The sequence below is a fragment of the Gallus gallus genome, chromosome 3 (genome assembly GCF_016699485.2).
Source record: "Gallus gallus isolate bGalGal1 chromosome 3, bGalGal1.mat.broiler.GRCg7b, whole genome shotgun sequence".
Lineage (NCBI taxonomy): Eukaryota > Metazoa > Chordata > Aves > Galliformes > Phasianidae > Gallus > Gallus gallus.
Genome location: NC_052534.1, coordinates 88021562 through 88043070, shown reverse-complemented (window position 1 = coordinate 88043070; position 21509 = coordinate 88021562). Strand labels below are relative to the sequence as shown.

Below are 21509 nucleotides of genomic sequence, written 5' to 3'. Positions count from 1 at the left end.
CCATTGTTTTGTGCCCACCACGGCTACCAGATTCGTTTCTCAGTCCGTTTGTCCCACTTCTTTTCCCTATTGGGTCCCAGCATGGGGAACAACTTGCTCTGCTCACCGCCTCTCCCACTGCTGTCCTTCAAACCTCTGAGCTCCTTCCTTCCTTACACACACACACCTCAATCCAGAACTGTCACATTTCTGCATGCGTGTCTCATTTCTTGGTCTCACATCTGGTTCTTCCCCCGTACAATCAATTCAAAGCCACTGAACTGCAGGAAAATAATTGGGGTTGAAAGTTACCCATCAGTTTCTACTGCCTGGAAAGGAGCGGGAGAAACAGGAGGAGCTGACACAACACAGCGAGAACAAGTCATGTCCTCCTCCAGGGCGTGATGCATTTCTCTCATGGCAACAGAGAATATCAGAATAACAGAGGACTCTCATCAGTCAGTATTTCTTCAGGAGTAACTTTATTCTGGGCAGGAGACTTGACAGAGAAGGAATGAAACATTTATAACGTTTTTGAACAAAAACACTGAATAAACAAGAACCATTATTTCCTTATAGTCTTACTTTAACAATTCCATGCTCGTCACGTAAGTTCAAAACCGTTCTCCTCAATGAAATATCCCATTTGCACCAACAGCCTTACCAGATACGGAAACACCCACAGGATGTGTGGCTTTGTGGCTAATATTGTGGCACTGACACAAGACTTAGGAAGGTCTGGATGGCAGAGGTGAATGAGGCTGCTGGCACGCTCCTTTATTCCCAGCACCCATTGCTACACGTTATGCTTAAGGCTGAGAACAACAGCAGAATTCCAACAACGTTTCACGTAACGATGCTGCTAAATGTTACAACACAAAGTAGGAGGCTACATATGATAAATTCTCTGATATGCTGCTTGTCCAGCTCTCAGTATAACCAACAGGCTGACAGCTCTTCCCTCTGCACTGCACTCAGACAGTGCTGCACACCGCTCAGTCAGGTTAATCCTTACTGAAAAAGAACGTCCCCAACATCCTTTGCTTGAGTAAAGGCTACAAGAGTGCTGCCAACATACCAACATTTTGCAGTTTTCCCACCTCACTAAACTAAAAGTAGCAGAAGTCATTCTGAATGTCAAGATTATTAGCTTTTCCCCCCACATAATATAGGCTTTTATTCAGGAAAGGAGGAGTTGTGGCAAAAACAAACAAACAAACAAACAAGAAAACCCTACATTTTCTAATACTTTTGCTGGACTGACCAAGAGTGAACATCATATGCAAAAAAACAGGGCTGGGCTGATGGGGGTTCAGATATACACAGGCCAAGATCATATTCATCCTGTTTCACTTTGAGCACGTGGAGCAGTCCCCATCATTAGGAGGGAGAGGCCTGGGCATCTCCAGGGGAGTCCTCAAGTGAGCTGCATTTCTTGAGAGGCGATTCTCACTCCTCCCTGCTTTGGAAGAAGCTCAGGCACGTGTGGGTAGGTAGAATGAGCCCAAGCCTCAGCAGCGTGCTCACATCAGTTGTCTCCTGCTTGCATTCATAGGAATTGTATGCATGGAACAGACTACATAAACTGCCTACATAGGGCTAGGGATACTTAGGACAGGTTCAGGCTATTTCCTCTTAAATTGATTATTCAGCAAAAAAGAATAAATTAAATGATATCTAGACATAAATACAGATATTTATTTCCACCAAAAGAAACGACTATCTTTCCAGTTTCTAACACAAATATACATATTTCCTTTTCCACTTATCCAAACACAACATCAGCATGTGGTTTAGAATTGGTTATTGCTACGCATTAACATCGCTGCTATGGAAGCAGTTACGTACAGTTTGCTGTTAGCACTTGTTTTTAACAAGTGCCTGGCGTAGCTGGACACATACGTGGCATGTGCAAGTCTTATGCACATGCTTTTTTTTAATGCATAGACACTTCTGGTCCTTTTTGCCTTGTGGACTCACTGTGGATTCAGTCAGTAAAAGCTACCAGTGACCAGAGCCCCTCCGGGTTCCCCATAGCACTGAGCCAGCAGCTTACTCTGGGGAGCAGTTTCCTGAGTCCCGTGTGTTCTCCTGGAAAGAACTGAGAAGGCCAGGGCGTGTTACCGGCCCCCAGCCCACAGCAGGTGCCCCTCATGGGGCATGCAGATCCCACACCAAGGGGATCACTGGCACATTTCTCTCCTTCCAAGCAGCCAGATGCCAAGTACCACACCTGCTCTGATCCCTTCAGACTGGTTGTACATCTCAAATTTCAGACCAGTCCGACCCATTCATAAAATGAGTTCAGATGAGGTTTCCCAAAAATTGAGCATTTCTTTACGCTTCTGTGGGAAGATATGTTTTCATAGCACATTTCAGCTTTGAAATTTCAGCTCATCCAAAATGCAGCTATAAAAGATATTCTCCCACAGCACTGTAACTGTCTCATCTACAAGACTAATCTTCTGTGGAATGAGGTGAAGGAACAGCCAAATACTATGACCAAAATGAACCATTTGTTGATAGCTGAATGCCGGCGCTCCTTTCCGGTGCAGAAACAACCTTCCTTTGTCTAGAACTGACTCATTCATTTTCTCCTTCAAACTGAATGTTTTTTAGCAGTCTGACATAAGGCCTCATTTTTACCCAGTAGAGTCTGGGGACCTAACTGACAGCGACTGATGTACTCTTCACATCACAAGTGAAGACACATTGAAATGCAGAAGGACTGAAGCTTGAACATATTCATTTGCTCCAAATTTACATTTTTTTCCCCAAAAGTCATTTAAAACAGTTACAAAAATTAAGTCAAATGCATAGATACCGTTTCCTTAAACTCCGCTGCTGGCATCTCACTAATACCTTTTCACTATGAAACCAGCTTTGTAATTCTCAATACTGCCTTAAATATGTATTTGGATCTTCTATTCCCGACAGTGGCAAAAACAGAACCCGATGTTTCTCCTTATTAGTCATTAGGAAACATTTAAGCAAATTTAAGAGAGGTAGGTCCACATTCTATTTCATAGTGAACAACACCAAGAGGTAACTTTGAAGCAGGACAAACAAGCAATGTCAGAAAACAAATCTACCGGATTATCCTTTACGAAACAAGATTACCCAGATTTGGTAAAAGCAAAAGAATGGGAGTGGAAAGCTGGACAGCGGTCCCACAAAAGCCTTGTAGAATTAAAATAATAAATACAAAAAAGAAAGGACTTCCAGCAGTCTCTCAGTGGCTGCAAAGGAGAGATTAGGCTGCTGCCCACTCATTCCTTTCATGTACAAAGCAAACGAGTACACAACAGCTGTAGTGTGGCATCAAGACGTGGCATCACTGAAATTAAACAATCCCACTTAGCACATAAGCTTTAGAAAACATCTAATGAATGCCCCTTCCTCACTCTTCTCTTCCAACACAATATTGCACCACTTTGCTTTTTTTTTTAAGAAAAAACTCATTTTTATAAAAATGTTGACTCCAATAAAGGAAAAGTTACAATTTAAAAAAGTTTGTTATAAAAATTTATCATATAAAAATGCCAAGATCCCTAAGCCATATATACAAAAGGTATCAGATTTACGAAAATAATTGGACCCAATTATATAACAAAATTTCATACAAAAAAAAAAAGTACAAGATTGCATTGAAATTAATACAAATAAAAGTTAAAAAACAAAACCAAAGTAACCTCCAGAAAGGTCTCGACCATAGAAGCTTTGTTTCTTTTAAATTTACAAGTCTATAAAACAATAGAAAACCGTCACATGTCAGTCACCATTTGGGAAACAAGCGCTGCTGGGAGAGCACTTCCACACGTCACCGGTGAGCTCCGTACTTTGCAGACCAGTCCACGCGGCCGTGCACTGGCTGAGCTGGGGGTGGGAGTGGCATCACCCCGGGGGTGCTCTTAGAAGGTGAATTGAATGGTGGCCGTCCAAGATGGGGTCTCGCTGACTTCAGAGAAGCATAATCTTAGGGAGAAAAGAGAACTCCGAGTGGTTAAGGTTAATCGAGTAGCTGTCCACACTGCAAAACAACTGGATGCATATGTAGAACTTCATTTCTTCGGGAAACAAGCATGCTTTTTTAATAGGATTTGCTGATGTGAAACAACGCCTGTGATCCAAACCTTAAAACCCTGTTATACAAGGACCTACACCTTGGATTGGTAAGTGTGTATTCTGTGCCAGCTCTCACATCAGACTCTAGGTTCCACTGCAATGTGCTTATTGGTTAACAGCTGTGGTTAAAACACATAGTTCATAGACTAAATAAAAATAACCCTTCTCTATACGAAGCTCTGCAAGGCTACGAGCAGTAGTTCCAGTTACTCAAATTACAAAGTAAAGCACTGATCTATAACATAATGCTGCATATACACAGAATAACCAAAGTAATGAGCAAAAGACCAAGATGATGATGGTACCACACTTACTTGAAGATGGATCTGCAATTGGTGCTAACTGAACCCTCTGCCCAGCAGAGCCGACTTCCTTCTTCAGAAATGAAGGGATGTAAGCACCAGTTAGACCAGTTGATCCTATGGGACCTGAAAGAAAAAGCGAGGAACATCTGTGGTCAGTGCAATACATCTCCTTTACAGGTAACAAAGGTGCAAAGTGATGGGCCATATTTGAGGTGAAGCTGATCAGGGAGTGATGGAAACAAGAACTCTGCCAAAGATACTGAAAGTCCACAGATCCTTTATATGCCTGCATTTATCCCAATTAACTGGGATAGATTCATGTATCAAATTTAGCAGCTCGTTACCAAACTTGTCCCTAACATAAGAGAGAACAGATTTGAGTGACCTTTTGGATAAGCTTTGCTCCTTTTGGAAGAAAACAGTCATAAATAAAATAATCATAGAATCATAGAATGGCCTGGGTTGAAAAGGACCACAATGATCATCGAGTTTCAACTCCCTGCTACGTACAGGGTCACTGACCACCAGACCAGGCTGCCCAGAGCCACATCCAGCCTGGCCTTGAATGCCTCCATGGATGGGGCATCCACATAATCTAGAGTCATACTACAGCTGTGTGCTAAGTCAGCATGGACAGATTGATAGCACACATTCCTGTAACACAACAGAGCAGCAGAGCAGTGGCAAAACATATTGTGTGAAATGATGGAAATAAGAAGGGAAAAATCTAATGACATCCTATGAAGCCACAAAAAAATAAATATATATATACCAAAAAGTGGTAGAGGAGCCAGGCTACGTACGTAAAGGTTCTCATGTAGCTTAGCCATTTACATTCAGCCATTTAGCTCATTACCGGGCTTAATAAAAGGAACAGGCACAGTAGCATGCATCTTTGGAGATGGCAACGCACTAGAAACGGGTGACACCAAAACACAGCTATGTGGAATTGTGGGGCTATCTTACCTGAATTTATCCTGTTAATACTTCCTCCCAAAACTGAAGCTTTTCCAGGCAAACCAGAACTGGGCCAGGGATTAGATGGAACAGACTCCTTGCTTGAAGTGGAGACCACGCTATTTCTTGTGTTTACCCCTATTGCAAAAAGAGTACCAATTACCACGCTGAAAATCTCATCACACAGACTTGCATGCATTCCATCTGACGCACAATTTTGAAGTAACTATTAGGTTCAGTGAACTCAACCAAAACTTTCTCACCCTACCACACGTCTCTGGGTTACTTCCCATCCTCTCATAGAGTATGAGAGACCACAAGCCCACCTCCTGAAATTACACTTGTGTAAAGTGTCCAGCTGTCTGTCAATGTCCCACTGGTGTCAATGGCTGTTTATGCCAAGGGCAGGATCCTTACCATCAAGGCCACAAATTCTGTGCTTCACACCAAACACAACATTATACAGTTTTTAACCTGACAAGATACCCTTGGACTAAATAATGGTAGATAATATCTCTCAAAGTATGGTACCCTTCTCTGATCTATCTACTGAAACCACTGAGTTTGCAAACAGTTTGCAGTATAATTCATACATCACGTATTACTTGTGTTTAATACGCAGACTATACGTAAGCAGAGTATCTAACACGCAAAGGATATGCTCACAGTTTACAGTAAAGCTAAAGCAGGCTTGGGATTAATGAATTTTACTACCTCCTTTAATAACAGGACTTTTAACTACCAAAGGAGCTATTTAAATGAGCCAATTTGAAAGTGTCTGAAATGGTGAAGTCACATGTCTTGGTTTTTTTTTTTTTTCAGGAAAAAAAGACCAAGTCTTACATCATTGGCTCTTCTCGTTAACTTCATTAACTTTGGAGTATTCATACTACAAGTGAAGCAACAGCTGATACTGCCTTTGTAAACAGAAATTATGAAACAGGACATATTTATATTCAGTTCATTTTAAATACAGGCAAGCCACACTCCCCAGTCCCATACTTCGCTCTACTTCAGCACTAGTCTCAGTAGAACTGGAGGTTGCTATACTGACGTGCAGCTTCTCTACAGAGACAGATTTGGACTCTCTAAAATCCCAAGCTATGGCAAAGCATATTCCCATTATCACCTAGCTTCTGCTGTTCATGGTATTACATATCCATGAGGCAAGTTCACTGCGGTTCCGGTCTAGAAGACCAGCCTTATTCTTCTTAGGGAAACAGGGAACAGCCTGGCACATTATTAGACATTTTCTAATACACTTTGAAATACAAAAGAGCATCTGGCAGGAGGAAAAAATGCCAGCATCTCCTTCACATAAACAGGATTCACCTCAGTTGCTAGACTGCTAGAATGTAGTTTGCACTATAGCCACCTGCATAAGCAAGAAAGCTCCTCCTCTCCTTTCTTCAAGCAGTAGCCCCAAGTCCACAAGCTCAAAGGATAAAGAATAATGTATTCGTGACTATTTCAGACTGTTGTTGGAAACACAGGAGGAAAAAGAAATTAGTATTATTTTACTAACCGGGTAGATACCTAGAATGTCTCAGGTAGTGCTGCTTTGCTGCAGAAACTTGCAGTGTGGGAGTGTCCTGCCGTGGGAAGATAGCATGGGATGGTGCGCTGCTGCCGGAGCCAACTGCATCCAAAGGCTTCAGGTCCAAAATGCTTTCAAATCTATAACCCAAAAATTGCTACACTTAGTCCAATACTTATAGCATATGTTTATCCACAGTTGGCCTTCTCTCCTTCATCACATCTCCAGGAATCATTCCCTCACTGTGTTCGCTACAGCAGAAACACACAGACAACAGGGAATATTTTCAGCGTGAAGCCATATGAGCACTCCTGAAAATCTGACCTGCACTTGTAGCTCCCTTATAAATGGCTTCATCAGTTTTTATATCTCACTTAAGTTTTTCTCTACTGCCTTTAATCCATAGAAAATGCAGCTTAGAGTAATGCGAAATGTCTGAAATACACTGAAACAGTTCACAAGGCAAACAGAAAACACGTATTAAAAGATTAACCTGGAAATACTTACATTAAGCATTATTTTCAGCAGGGAAAAATGAGCAAGGAATTGTTTAGAGACACGCATCGTCCATAAAAGAAGGAGATGTTGCAATTGAAAGGTCAGCCCTCAACAAGAAGCCATAACAAAGTAATAGATAGGAAAACTGCATGTCCTGGACTGGCATGGATATATGTTTCAAGATCCATAGAAAGCATAAAGAGCAACATTATGGGAAAAAAGAAAAAGAAAGAAAAATGAAAGATTATGTGAAATGTAAGGAAATGAGTTCAAATATAACAGAACCCAACTTACCTACAAATAGTTTCATCGCTCTGCCTCTTTTTGTTTTTCAAGTCAACCCTCGTGACAGAAGAGCTGAAATCCAGGTCTTCCAAGTCATCCCACTCTTCAGAATTCTTCACTGGCCTAGCAAGATGTCCCCACCTTCGCCTAGCTTTTGGTTTAAGTTCACCATTTATGTTCTCAGTCCCAGTAGGTGCTTTCTATTACAATGATTGGAAAACAAAACAAAACACCACACACAACATGAACCAGGTGATAAGACCAAAGCATCTTTTTTCCTGTCTTAAAGGACAGGATTGGTAGCAGAGCTGTAGGAGAAATCTAGCCTTCATTAAGCTTGCTAAGAACACAATCTGAAGCCTGTAGACATTGCTACTTATCTTCTCCATTTTATCCTACATCATAATATCTTACACTGACAGAAGAATAAATTTCTTAAGTCTCATTTCCAATTCTACTTATCTTTCACTATACAGCTTCAGATAAACTAGCTCACTCTTGATTTTTATTTCTTGATCCATTCATGGATACATTCATGTTTTCACAAGCCCATACCTACACATTTATAAAATGTATTTTATTTGAGGCACAGTGCAGATAAAAAATTTTCTCTCCTCAGCCACTTAACTGCATTTGTACAATTGAACTTTGTGCAAATCAGTACATGGCCAGTACAGACAGCCTGAAGTAAAGACCAAGTGCTTGCAAGAAGCATTTACTCTTCTTTAGTCACCCAACCAGTCTTCTTTAATCAGAAGAAATGGCAGGTTCTTATTCTGAAAGAAGAACCTGTGGTCTTCCATGGCAAGTACAGAAGCTCAAACGAACTAGCTGTCCTGGTCATGTAATCTGGAAGACTTAAGGTAACAGCTCACCATCTCAATTCAATACCATTTAGTTCAATTCCTTTTTCTAAGGAATCAAACCCACTAATATTCAGACTCCTGTACATCATTTCAGTCATGTAAAATCATTCTTCAAATATGCTGTTCCACAAAGGGAAACATAAAATGCTTTGAAATGAGAAATCAACTTGCTTGTTTTATAGCAATCACATTTAGATTTCAACACACTAACTTCCAGTTTATGACAGATATTAATTGCTGCTGTTTTTTTTCCCCCATTTCCTACACTTTTAGTGCAGTATAAGAATCTCATGCAAGAGAACAAGAAAAAAACTGAACATAATTAAAGAAAATCTATGTGCTAGATGAACCTTTACCTGCTGAGGAACCTTATTGTGAATTGCAGGCAGAAGAACCTGGTTCGACTTGTCCTCCTGTAAATATTTACTGTGTTCAGTCCCAGAGTTGTCTGTCTTACACGTATAGACCAAATGTTGAGAAGTCTGACTTTGCTGAAATGGCCGTGAAGAAATGCGGGTGTGGGATTTTGAAGGAGGTTGTGCTGGAGGGACAGGCTTGATATGCAGAGATGATTTATCATGGAGTTCCTTTTGCCTCGTCAGCTCCTGAAGGCCTAAAGCATGTCCAACCTGGAAGTATGGATATCGAAGTGCCTAAAACATAATGAAGATGTTAGGAGCCAATTTAGGAATCCACAGTTTCTAACTTACTCCTACTCTATGGGACAGCACAAATTTTATCTTCCTTTTTCAGGAGTAGAAAACAGCTCCTGCCTGAACACCAGGAAATACTCTACTCTGAGAGTGACTGAGCACTGGTACAGAGACTCTATGGAGGAGTCTCCATCCTTGGAGACATTCAAAAGCTGTATGGACATGGTCTATCCAACCTGCTCTGGGTGGCCCTGCTGAGCAGGAAGGTTGGAGCAGATGGATCAAGAGGCCCCTGACATCCTCAGCCACTCTGTGATTCAGTGACACATATCAACAGCAATGAAAGTACAGCATCACAGCCTTCAGCCACACATTCTGCCTTCACTCTATAATTCACTGTGACTGGGCTATACTTCATTTAGGTGTACATACACAGCACTCACACATTTGATCATTGAGGACACACCTCATGCAGCTGATGCTGCATGCAATAGATTAATAACTTCCTTTTAATTACTCCTCTTTGTCTTGGAAATTGTTCTTAGCTTCTGCTATTTTCCCTTCCAAGAACTGCATTCTTGAGGAACTGTTGAATATCTGCCTATACACAGTGTCTTGCAATGGAAAGAAGAGTCATATGCAGAAATGAGAAAGAAAACAAAATCAAACCTGGCTAGCTGTTGGCCGCTTTTTGGGGTCCCACTGCAGCATGTCTCTCATCAGTTGCACTGCCTCACTGCTAGCATTAGGTATGAGGGTTTTTAAGTTGTTAGGTACACACTGAGGCCAGCGAAAATTCATGGAGGATGAAAGCTGGTAGCCTTCAGGCCAGTCATTCTGGGAGAAGGAAATTTCCAAACACAAAGAAAATTCAAGTGTAAAATATCACAGTGCCTAAAAGCACTGGCATATATTCTCCAATCAGTTACAACCAGCCAGCCTGTGGCCAGCTAAAACATTCTGAAGGTTTCACTAAAAATTTTCACCTCAAAGCTCCAGTGGGAAGAAAGGGCTTTATATTTGATTATGTCAAGGGCACAAATGTGAACAGGACATAGGAGTTCGCTATGATTTTTTTATCCTCTTAAAGCATAGCTTGAAATGAAAGAAACAATGAAATTTCAATGTCAAGATAAATCACAGTTTAATAACTTTGTTTGCTATTCAGGAGTCTATTTCTCCTCCTCTACACATCAGTTTTTACAGTAAAACTACATAATGCTTATGCAGTAAGTGTAAAGTCAAGTAAAATTATTATGTATTGTAGATCATTATTGCAGAGTGGAATGTTACTGTACCTACCTTCTTTGGTGTCCCCAAAACTTGGCAAATTTTGAATATTGTATCAATTTCACTGGCGCCTGGGAAGAGAGGCCTCAGTGTGTAAACTTCTGCCATTATACAACCAACAGCCCAAATATCTATTGGAGAGCTATAGCTGGTGGACCTCAGAAGGACTTCAGGAGCCCTGTACCTGTGAGAGAGGAAAAGAGAGAAACAAATCGCAATCATCAACACAATTCAAGAGCAGTTGTACACAAACCCATCCAGCTTTTTGTTCTTTCCAGCTAACAGCAAACATCCCTTAAAAAGTTCCTATCCTTTAAGTCTTCCCTTTTTTCCTAGAAAAAAGAATTAAAAAGCTATATAAGCCCTTTAAGTTCTCTTATGTCTTCCTGACACGCAGCGTTCCTACCACATCCCACCTGCATCATCAGATCCCTCTCAGTTCCTGCATTGATGCTATCTGCAAATCGCCTTGCACCACTTGAAGTGTTTTTCAGCTTAAATAAATTCAGCTTATTTAAGCTTATTTCAGCTTAAATAAAAGTTTCACAAAGAGGACAAATCAAGAGCGGTATTATATTCTGCCTAAATGTTACACTGCTTATTTACGAGCTTCAGTTTAAGACCTGCAGATTCCTACAGCATCAAGAAATACTTGCACTTACCACCTTGTGGATACATAATCTGTGTAAGGAGGTCTAGATCGGATTTCTCGGGCTAAGCCAAAGTCTGCTATTTTCACAAGTTCTGGTCCCATACAAAGGAGGTTTTCAGGTTTCAAGTCTCTGTGAAAGAATCCTAAAATTCAAATGAAACACTGATGTACGTTGCAATGCCACAGTCGGCTCTTACCTTTATTTTACCTACATTGTTTTGATTCTTACTGCTGCAGCTTGAATAGCACCACACAGAGCTGAATGCTTTCAGTGCCCAAGAAAGCCAGTCAGTATAATGATTGTTCAACAGTCTATGAAGAACTAATCAACTATTCTGTAACAATTCTGAATATTCAGTCAGGTAACTCCCTTTCAGATGACTCCTCCTTTAAAAAAATAACCAATACTATTTTAATGTTAGCTTTATTCTAACTATGATGGAAAGCGTGCAAGGAAGTAATCAAAACTTTTTACTTCAAAGCTTTTTTAAGCAATAGAAATTGAAATAGGAGGTGATTTTTGTACTTTCAAACCTGTTTTTTTTCCCATCTGAGAATTTCTTAATAGTCTGCAAGCACTGATACTCATCATCCTATCAGGCAGTGGATCTTAGTATATATTTTTCTTTTTATAGAGTTCTCTGCATTCAGCAAATAATAAACAGAACAAGATATCCTTTATTCTCAACCTCAGGTGACCTCTAAATCTATCAGGAATATGGCCATTAACATCAGACAAGATATAGAAGGTGGCTAGCTGCCCATTACAGAATGTGGAAATCTATAGAAAAGAAACTAAGCAAACCTCCAGAATGTAACATCAGGCAGCTATAAAACATGGATATCTGCCCTCTATTCTCTGTAACCCAAATTTCTAGTTTAGTGCCACTCATCGAATCACAGAATAGCTCAGGTTGGAAAAGACCTTAAAGATCATCGAGTCCAACCACAACCTAACCATACTACCCTAACTCTAACAACCCTCCGCTAAATCATGGCCCTGAGCACCACAACCAAATGGTTTTTAAACACATCCAGGGATGGTGACTCAACCACCTCCCTGGGAGCCTATTTCAGTGCTTAACAACACTTTCTGTTCAGAAGCGTTTCCTGATAACCAACCTAAACTTTCGCTGGTGCAACTTGAGGCCGTTTCCCCTCGCTCTGTCACCAGTGCGAAGAGACCAACCCCGCTCTCACTGCAATCACCTTTCAGGTATTTGAAAAGAGCAGTAAGAGAACACTATTCTGATCACTCCCTTTAATGAAAGTTAATAATGTATTTGTACTCACAGAAACAAACAAACAAAAACCTTACAGAGAGGTTATCTCATTCTAACACAAAGTATTCACAGCTAAAACATAGCTTACCATGTTTATGGATAAATGCAAGCCCTTGCAGGATCTGATACATAATATTTCTAACTGTAGCCTCAGGAAACAGTTTGTTTCTATAGGACAAAAAGAAAAGAAAAAAAAAAGAGGAAATAGATGTCAGTTATTAAGTTTACATATTAAATTACGCTTCTTATGAACCAAAGAGAAAAGGTAATAATGACAGTAAAACTCCTAGATACACTCCAGGCACTCTCAGGTAGTTTATTGCTCCATGAAAACTTGCACGGCATTTTCACAATCTGCTACCAGTGAAGACAAGAGGCTCTTCTCACGATATTTAGCCTAGATCAGCCATAGCAGGCAGTTTAATGATGGCCCCTTTCACCAACAGAAGATTAAGCAGCTCTATATCAGCTGCCTCTGCACATCAGGAAACATTGTACAGACAGTTTGGAAGGCAGAGGAGGGGAATAAATTACATCAGTGACAATTTTAATCAGAAAGGCCGTAAGAGTGAAAGAAGATGGTCTGGGCCTTGCTGAATTTCCTGAGCTTGCTTCCTCTAAAACATGATCATCACATATTTTGGAAGTGAGATCTGCTCCTACAGCCAACTTTTCAGACTTTCTTATTTTTTTAAATTACAACAGAAAAAAAATTCCTCTGCAGTCCCTTCACACAGAAATAGTAACTCAAACTAAGATTTAAGAAAATAAATCTGATCCATCAGATCCTTACGAATGAGATGTCTAACCAGCGTGAGAGCTGGCTAAACTGAAGAGAACGTGGTGCGCTGCATACTTTCACAGACATCTGCCTTTTTGGTTTTCATAAGGAGATAGACTATATTCAGCATCTCTGGGAATTTGATAATGCCTAGAGATCACTGGTCTGTATCTTAGGCGCTAGAATTATTTTCTCAAGCTTTGTTATTTCATTTAATTAAAGATCAGCATCTACATCTACGTGCACAACTTAGTGAAAGTTGTTCTATACCTGTGCATGCACAATAAGTATTTCTACCTTTAAAAAGGTGCTTTATTTAAGTATTTATGAAATATTCACAGAGATACATTATAATGATGATCTTACTTGGCTCCATCAAGCAAGATTACAGCCCCTCACTGGCTTATTCTGAAGTCCATAGAATGAAAATGGCTTCTTCAGAATAATTCAAAGCAGAAAGCTATTTTACCCCAAATTATCCTCTGGAGGATCCTATTGTGGTCTAAAGGGTAAAATTAAGACTTTATCAAAGAGGTAGAAGATTTTCCTGAGAAAACTGACAGACAAAATAGGCAGTTTTTTGGATATGTCAGACAAAATTGCTAGGCAAAAAGCAAGAGAGAAAGAAGGAGAGAAAGAAGGAGAGAAAGAAGGAGAGAAAGAAGGAGAGAAAGAAGGAGAGAAAGAAGGAGAGAAAGAAGGAGAGAAAGAAGGAGAGAAAGAAGGAGAGAAAGAAGGAGAGAAAGAAGGAGAGAAAGAAGGAGAGAAAGAAGGAGAGAAAGAAGGAGAGAAAGAAGGAGAGAAAGAAGGAGAGAAAGAAGGAGAGAAAGAAGGAGAGAAAGAAGGAGAGAAAGAAGGAGAGAAAGAAGGAGAGAAAGAAGGAGAGAAAGAAGGAGAGAAAGAAGGAGAGAAGATGCCTAGAAGCAATCCACAATTAGACCTTTCACAGTTACTATTTCAATCACTTATTATTTATTTATTTGAGAAAGCCAAATCAGAAGGGTTGGAAGTACCTGTCTCTAATAGAAAATCATTGCCAGTTGGAGTACCTATCTAGAAATCAGAAGTTTAATGCCTCTTCAGCGTGAGGGACATTAAAAGTCCACAGTTCCTAATTCTCAAAAGAGTATCCGATTTATCTACCAGACGAATCTGACAAGAGACACTGGAAACTCTCCTTAAACTGCCTGAGATATGCTCAAGAGGGACAGACAGAGCTCCTGCTGTATCACACAGACTTAAGCTATGGTGATCTGAGCATAAGCAAAAGATCCAAAGTCCTCTGAAAAACAGCAGAGGTGTTAAAAGTAAGCAGAAAGAGCACATTACACAAGTAATTTGAAGTGGGTGATGTTGTTACATACCTTTCTTTCATCAACTGATAAAGATTTTCCTTCATGTACTCAAACACAAAATAGAGATGATCATTTTCCCTAATAACTTCTTTCAGCTTTACTACATTGGCATGGTTTAGTTTCTTCAAAGACTGGAAGCAGAAAACACAAACAGGATTTTACAAGGGTCTTACTCAAACAGAAACTAAAAGATGATTTCACTGATGCAGGAGACTTGGCTTCAAAACTCTAACGTTTTAAATAATCAGACAGCTATAAGATCAAAGACCAAATTTTCAAATATTGCTACCTGAACTGTTACTCATACCGGTATAACGCACGGCTGCTCACTCATAAGCCAGCTGTCTGGCAGCACAGTAGGTACCAAAACAATGGTATTTTCTCTATATGTAGCTTCTCACTGACAGAATTTGCATCACTTGCACTGATGACAGTCAGGTTAGACTCAGAACTAAGTATAACCCTGGAAATCATTGTTGGTTCTTCATCCTCTCTTCTTTCTAGATTCGCTGTTGGACATTCATTCTTGCAGTAGCAACACAGCTGTACTAGAAGAAAATGCATCATACTGGAAGAGTGACCTAGGTATGTTTGCAACAGTTTGCAGAGCCTAGAAATTAAGGGAGACCCTGAAAACATATCCTTAATGCTTTGCTAGCATCAGAATTTCATGCTACATGACTGCCTCCAAACCAACTACCCAGACAAAAGCAGCTGCATATACAAAGGTTACAGCTGAGTGAAGACCAGGTGTTCTCTAGCTCCACAAAACACACCAACCAACTCCAGGTTTTATGATAAGAAAGCTGTCCCACTCACTCACCACTCTCACTGGAAGCAGCTCTGTATCTTATGCATTTTTTCTTAAAACTGCAGTACTTCCGTAACACTACTGTCACCCCACTCAAATGCAAAGGGGCAGGAAACAGAACTGTAGCAACACCTTCCACAGCAATTCTGTGGGAGACTTTTTTGCCAAAAGAGGCAGAAATAATTCGTTGTTACCAAAAAATGTGTCAGGGATCTTTTAACTTAAGTCAGCCATTGAATGAAGCAAATACCTTAACCTCTCGAAGGTTCATGCATTCCTCCCAGGAATAAAACTTTCTCTTCATTCTACAACAGTAGAGGGAAAAACAATTAATATGTGGTCAACTTCAGCTACAGTCTTAGATCTAGAAGCCTCATTACAGCTCAGGAATTCAAATCCACTATCTAAATATAAGGCGTTATCTCCTTTGTCAAAAACTTTGAATTTTTAGACAAAGTACATTCTAGTAGAATTTTAAAGCAACAGTATTATATGGGATGCCCTATTTTGCATATGTATCCTTTTACAGAGATGTAAGAGCTTTCAGCAGGTGGGAATATATCCTTTCTCTTTCTAGTATACAACGTGGTGGAAAAGAATATAGTGGTAAAAAGAAGAAGGGCAACAACAGTCCTGACTGAGTCAGGCTAAGTTTTGAAACAAATCTACTGAAAATCAAGTTAGATCATGTCATGGGCATTCCAATTGCATCATATTCTACTTGTTCCTCTCTTCTATATTTTGATTTCTTTGTAATTTTTATACATATAATTTCCCCTATACATTTTATTTCTTTATTTTTCAGTGTCCACTGCTCCCTTGCTAGTTTCCTATACCATGCCAATTGCTTTTCCAATTTTGCCTTTCCTTCCAAGCTCACAAGCAATTCTGCTTCAATAGAAACAAACCACGTGACAGATCTTTTCCATCCTAATCCAGAATACAGCTGTGCAAAGTATTAATGTGTAAAGTATGGTCTTGCATGTTCAAACATTTTGATTGTAAATCAGCTCTTTCACATACCGATACTTTCAGAAGCCCAGAATGCAAGCAGTATGTGTGCATACACAGAGAACAGCACAGACTATGCTTAGCAACATAACTGCTTGCCTGGAGTCTGGATTTCAGAGGGAATGAGGTACCCTTTGAAGATGTGAGTCTTTGTCAGAATTCAATAAGAATCCATCACATATTGCAGCAGTTTTCCAGTTTGAAATCAGTTCTTAGGATATTTTAAGTATACTTACATGGTCTTCATTTCTTGAAGAACTTTACATTTTTGTTTGTGTAAGCAGTGTTTTTGCAATTAACATCTTGTCCTGCCAGGCACCACTTCACTTCTGCTCTTAATAATGGGTTGGTATTCAAAGCTAAGAGGACACACTACTATTTTCTGGTATGTCCTGAAATATTTCAGTTTCTACCATGCTGCAAAATGTTTCTGGCAACATTTGGTGCAGGTAAAACGTTCTCAGCACAGAGAATTTGCTGAAGCCAACTACTGACTATTCATACAAAGCAACATTGTACTGAAAGCTCTGTTGACAAGTACATCCCTGGGTCAAGGCTGGTATTTCAGAAAGTGACTGCAGCACAGTGCCTCTTACCACAGCCACGACAAATAAGTCTTTTACAAACTGAGGTCATAACTGAAGAGACAGAGAAAAAATGAGAAAATCAAGCAGACTTCTCCAAGACTGTTAAGAAAAAAACAAGCTGAAACTACCAATATTTAATAGAATAAAAAGTTAGCTGACACATCAGATCTCATTTTCTTTACCACTGCAGTATTAACAAGATACTGGGAATTAGACCATGAAATGTACTTTCCATGTATGCAGCAGGGAAGAGACTGCAGATTCCCAAAGCAGCATTGCAGAATAGTCTAAATAACATACATGTATCTGACAGCACATAGTAGCTGAGCACTATTACAATATATCTATGTATTTCAGCCTTTCATTTTCTGCTGGTCCTGGGGAGGATACAAGGAACTTGTTTTGAGGAAGCATATAGAGCTCAGCTGCAAGCATGTACGTCATGCAGCATCCAGACAGCTCAAACCAGTGCACGACCAGGTGATGCAGATCACAGAAAAGAAAAACTGGGACCATCCAGCATTAGGTAACGAAGGAAAACACTTACTTTTTAATGGCTATTAGCTCCCCAGATTCAATGCTTCTCCCTAGGAGGACAGAGCCGTAGGTCCCATCACCAAGCTGTCTGATAGTTGTGTACCTATTCATGATGAGGATACTTTAGCTGCAAGCGCATTTGAGTCCTTAGTGTTTCTTCTCCGACTGTAACCAGTTCTTTCTGTGGCAGCATAAACACAGAGCACTCAGGACAGTGTCAACAGTTGCAGGAATCATGTTTTCAAGACTTAGCCTTTGGTCTGAAAGCACAGAACATAATCCACTTTGATTTCTGTACCCTTCCAAGATTGCTCACTTGCAGACCCCTTTCACTCCTCCAAGAAACAGCCCTTGGAAGCTACAATCAAACACCTGCCTCACTTCCCCATCAGAAGCAGACAGCTTTTATCTGGATGTAACTGTTCCCCAAATCCACTCATGCACTAAAGCTAAAGGCCCCTTATGGAAAGTTTGTAGCCAGCCTCGAGGGCACATACTAGTAATGAAAACAGAAGATGAAGCCTCACAGCTTATGTTATAAAACATTACGCTCACATCAGATAATACCAAATGCATTTCAGTACAGCACTCCTAAGAATGGATCAGTCTCTAGCAGTGGACACATCATCCATAAAGAAAGATAGTCTCTATTCCCCCATTTAATCTAACTGCTACAAACACTTCCTAAACTTTACATTACTTTAGAACAAACACGATCTATGTTGATTATTCGTACATTTGGAATGAAACAGAATTCTCCTGCAGTCACCAAGTCTGGTCCTTGCTTTCTTTTTTCCCCAGCTCTCAGAAGACAGCAACATTCCTGCCATGTGACTTTTGCCTTTTGAAACCCGTGTTTCAGCAGGGGCATTCGAAAACCTTGCCTTATTTCACAAAGCCAAATGACTGTTGTAAAAGGATTACATTGTTTGAACTCTGTAACCAATGCCAGTGCACAGCCACAACTCTGTATTTGCAGGATGTTGCCAAGATTCTTTGTTTCCAGTTATCTAAGCCTACCAGTCCCACTAATACAGGAACAAACACAGGTTAGGAAATATAGTGACAACACACCTTTGGCCAATTTTACATACCATGTATGAGAAAAGCAATCTGCTTCAACCTACAGCATCTTCAAGAATGGCAATGAAGCTGGTGAAGGTTTCCAAGGAAAAGGTGAACATGGCACTGAGGAACACAGTTCAGTGAGCACAGTGGTGATGGGTTGATAGATGGATTATAAGATCTTAGAGGTCTTTTCCAACTGTAATGATTCCATGACTCTGTGTTCCTGCCTTTGACACCAGGGAGTGTGTAGCACAGGTGAGAGGAGCTGACCTGCAGCAGGACCAGCTTCTCTCCACACACTGCCTTGGGGAACCACGACTGAGCAGATTTACTTGGAGACCCAGTCCCACATTTCGTACTGCTCACCAAGGAGCACAGAGCCTGTCAGGATAGCACTTTGGAATACTGGTTTCTTTTTGGCTAGTTTTCAGGCTGCACACCTGTCATGCTTTCTGCTATCGGTATTCCACATCATAACTCCCAGTGCACTACATGATGCTACAGAGTTAATGCTACAGTTCCGTGCATCGTTGATATTTCTGGGTACCTCGTTCTCAGAAGAGAAGAACTACATCTCCCAGAAGACTCTGCTGTCCTGTTTCGGTTTTCTGTTTAGAAGGAAAGATAAAACTGCTCATGAGCCACAAGACTGCCCCACTCTTTTACTGCTTATCTCTGCGTGTGCGCTCCCTAGCTGTATTGCCTTCAACATTAGAGTAAGGCCTTTGGTTTTGGACACTCACTCTCTCATTTTATTTGATTTATTAGCTTCAATTCCAATGATATTGCATTTTATTGTGTTATCTTGCATTCTGCTATCATATTTAGTAAATCAGTTTTTTCCCTTAGTTTACTGTCTCTGTTTTGTTTTTAGGCCCATCTCCCTACTGCCTTCCCCCCTTCCTGGGGCATGGGTCTGTGGGTCCCCCCATCCCAATTAGTCGCTGCACTGGGCCAAAGTGGCCCAGAAAACTGCTGACAACACCAGCATAGCATAAATGTGTGTTCAGGCCACGTTCACTCAGCATCCACGTGAACAGCTTTGGTTACTTCAGCTGTCAGCAGCCCTGCTTCCCAGCCCTTCCCCACACTGGGGATACTCCTTTAAACCTCTCTGCCTTTCACAGCCACTCATTTTCACTGAGCCTGTGAGAAGCTCTCTTGGATACTCCAGCTCTGCTGCCGAATGTGACCCAAACAATAAACGGACTGAAATACTGCTGATGCATCAGCGGGAAGCGTGGAATCATTAAGGTTGAATAAGACCCGTAAGACCACTAGTCTAACTGCCAGCCCATCCCCACCATGCCCATGTATTCTTCAGTGCCACATCTACACAGTTCCTGAACACCTCCAGGGATGGTGACCCCACCGCCTCCCAGGCCGCCCATTGGAGCACCTCAGCACACCACCCCCGGCCCGCTCCCCTCACAGTACTCACACCCCGCCACCGTTCCTCCTCGCTCAGAAAACCCAAACGCGTGGCACATCCAAGGACCAAACTAGGCCGGAGCCACATCCCCCCGTGGCCCACGCAGGAAGGGCAGACAGAGGGCAGGTGGTGGAGGCCCCAGGCACCGGGCCCCGGAAGGACGAGGGCTCTGAGCGGGGGGAGCAGCGCAGGGGCTGCAGGCGGCCTGGTGACGTGTGGCCACCAGAGCACAGCCCCCGGCTGGCCCGGCTCTCCACCATCCCTGTGGCGAAACTCAGTGACAAACACGGAGGGCATGCGGGGAAGCAACGCATCGGCCTCGAGTGACTGATCCCACACACCCAACCACAGCAATAACCCCGTGGGTGTCTGCTTCGGTTCACACGTCTTTCTTTCGATTTAAAGCAAAGCACAGAGTGCACTTCACAGGGACTCGGGCTGTACAGGGCAGTGACTGCATTGTGAACCCTGTGGTGAGACGCACTTGGAATCACAGCCTCACAGAATACCCCAGGGCTGCAAGGAACTCACAAGGACCGTGAAGTGCAGCTCCTGACTCCACACAGGACCACCCAAAAATCCAAACCCAATGTCTGCGAGCACAGCCCAAACGCTCCCCGAACTCCCACAGCTCCGGGCCGTGCCCACAGCCCTGGGCAGCCTGCTCCACGCCCACCGCCCTCTGGTGCAGAACCTGCAGGAGAACAGCCCGAACGCTCTAGCAAAAAAGCCATCGCAAAACGGGTCGGACGCGTCTTCCTGACCACACCACCTCGACACCTCGGCACGCCGTGTGCCTGTGCCGCCTGCCCTCAGGGCACGCCGAGCATCCGAGCAGCTCGCCCTGCCGCCCCACCACACAAGCGCTGGCACTGCGCCTGGCGGCCCCGGGGCGGCTCTCTCCTCCCAGGCCTGGCGGCTGAGGCCCGTCCCGCAGCGGCCGCCACGTCCCCGCCGGCCGCAGCGGCTCCGTCCCCGAGCAACCACGCACCTCCTCCGCTCCTAAAAACACCCAGGGCTGCGGGTATGGATAGGGGCGAGGAGGCCACGCGTAAAGGCACATACGTGAGGGATTTCTGCCTGAAAAAGGCGTTACTGAGTGGCCGAGAGAACCAGCTGGAGCAGCAGGACGGCACACGGAAATCTTGACACCGCACCGGACGGACACAGAGCCGTGACTTCAGCGGCACCGCCGCCATCCAACCCCACTACCGACTGGTCTCCCCCGTAACAGCCGCCTGCCCGCACCGGCCGGCACGGGCCCATCCCGCAGCACCCCGCGGTACTTACACATGGCAAGGCAACGGCTCCGCGCCCTGCGGACACCGCGGCGCTCCAGGCCGGGCCGAGGCCCGCAGCCCCGCACGGCGGGCCGGAACTGGCGCCATCCAGCGGAGACGGAGCTTCCCTCGGGATGGCCGCCCGAGCGGGACTACAGCTCCCGGCAGCCCCCGCTCCTCCGCGCGGTCGGGTTGGTCGGAGCGGCGGCCCGCGTGG

General features: G+C 42.5%; 1 protein-coding gene across 8 annotated transcripts; it reads right to left on the bottom strand.

Annotated features, from left to right (window-relative positions):
• Positions 1–444: 444 nt before the first annotated feature.
• Positions 445–21381, bottom strand: ICK (intestinal cell kinase). 8 transcript variants are annotated; one of them, XM_046939754.1, is made up of 15 exons: positions 21303–21381; positions 18607–19188; positions 17523–17772; positions 15628–15682; positions 14576–14697; positions 12519–12598; positions 11158–11290; positions 10508–10679; positions 9875–10042; positions 8909–9205; positions 7696–7886; positions 6892–7043; positions 5376–5504; positions 4419–4532; positions 445–3954 (listed from the first exon to the last, which is right to left on the bottom strand). In XM_046939754.1, the coding sequence occupies exons 3-15, from the start codon at positions 17621–17623 to the stop codon at positions 3800–3802; spliced, it is 1869 nt and encodes a 622-aa protein (XP_046795710.1). In that variant the 5' UTR covers positions 17624–17772; positions 18607–19188; positions 21303–21381; the 3' UTR covers positions 445–3799. The 8 variants fall into 8 exon arrangements, with proteins under 8 accessions (XP_046795710.1, XP_046795713.1, XP_046795711.1 ...); XM_046939757.1 differs by having other exon boundaries at positions 17523–17693; XM_046939755.1 differs by having other exon boundaries at positions 19128–19188.
• Positions 21382–21509: the final 128 nt, after the last annotated feature.

Excerpts from the sequence above, each read along its gene's own strand:
- ICK (XM_046939758.1), bottom strand. The coding sequence starts at position 17,623 with ATGAATAGGTACACAACTATCAGACAGCTTGGTGATGGGACCTACGGC. Across the intron at positions 15,683-17,522 it reads GAGCTAATAGCCATTAAAAA|AATGAAGAGAAAGTTTTATT; the intron begins GTAAGTGTTTTC and ends CTACTGTTGTAG. Across the intron at positions 7,887-8,908 it reads ACAATAAGGTTCCTCAGCAG|AAAGCACCTACTGGGACTGA; the intron begins GTAAAGGTTCAT and ends TCATTGTAATAG.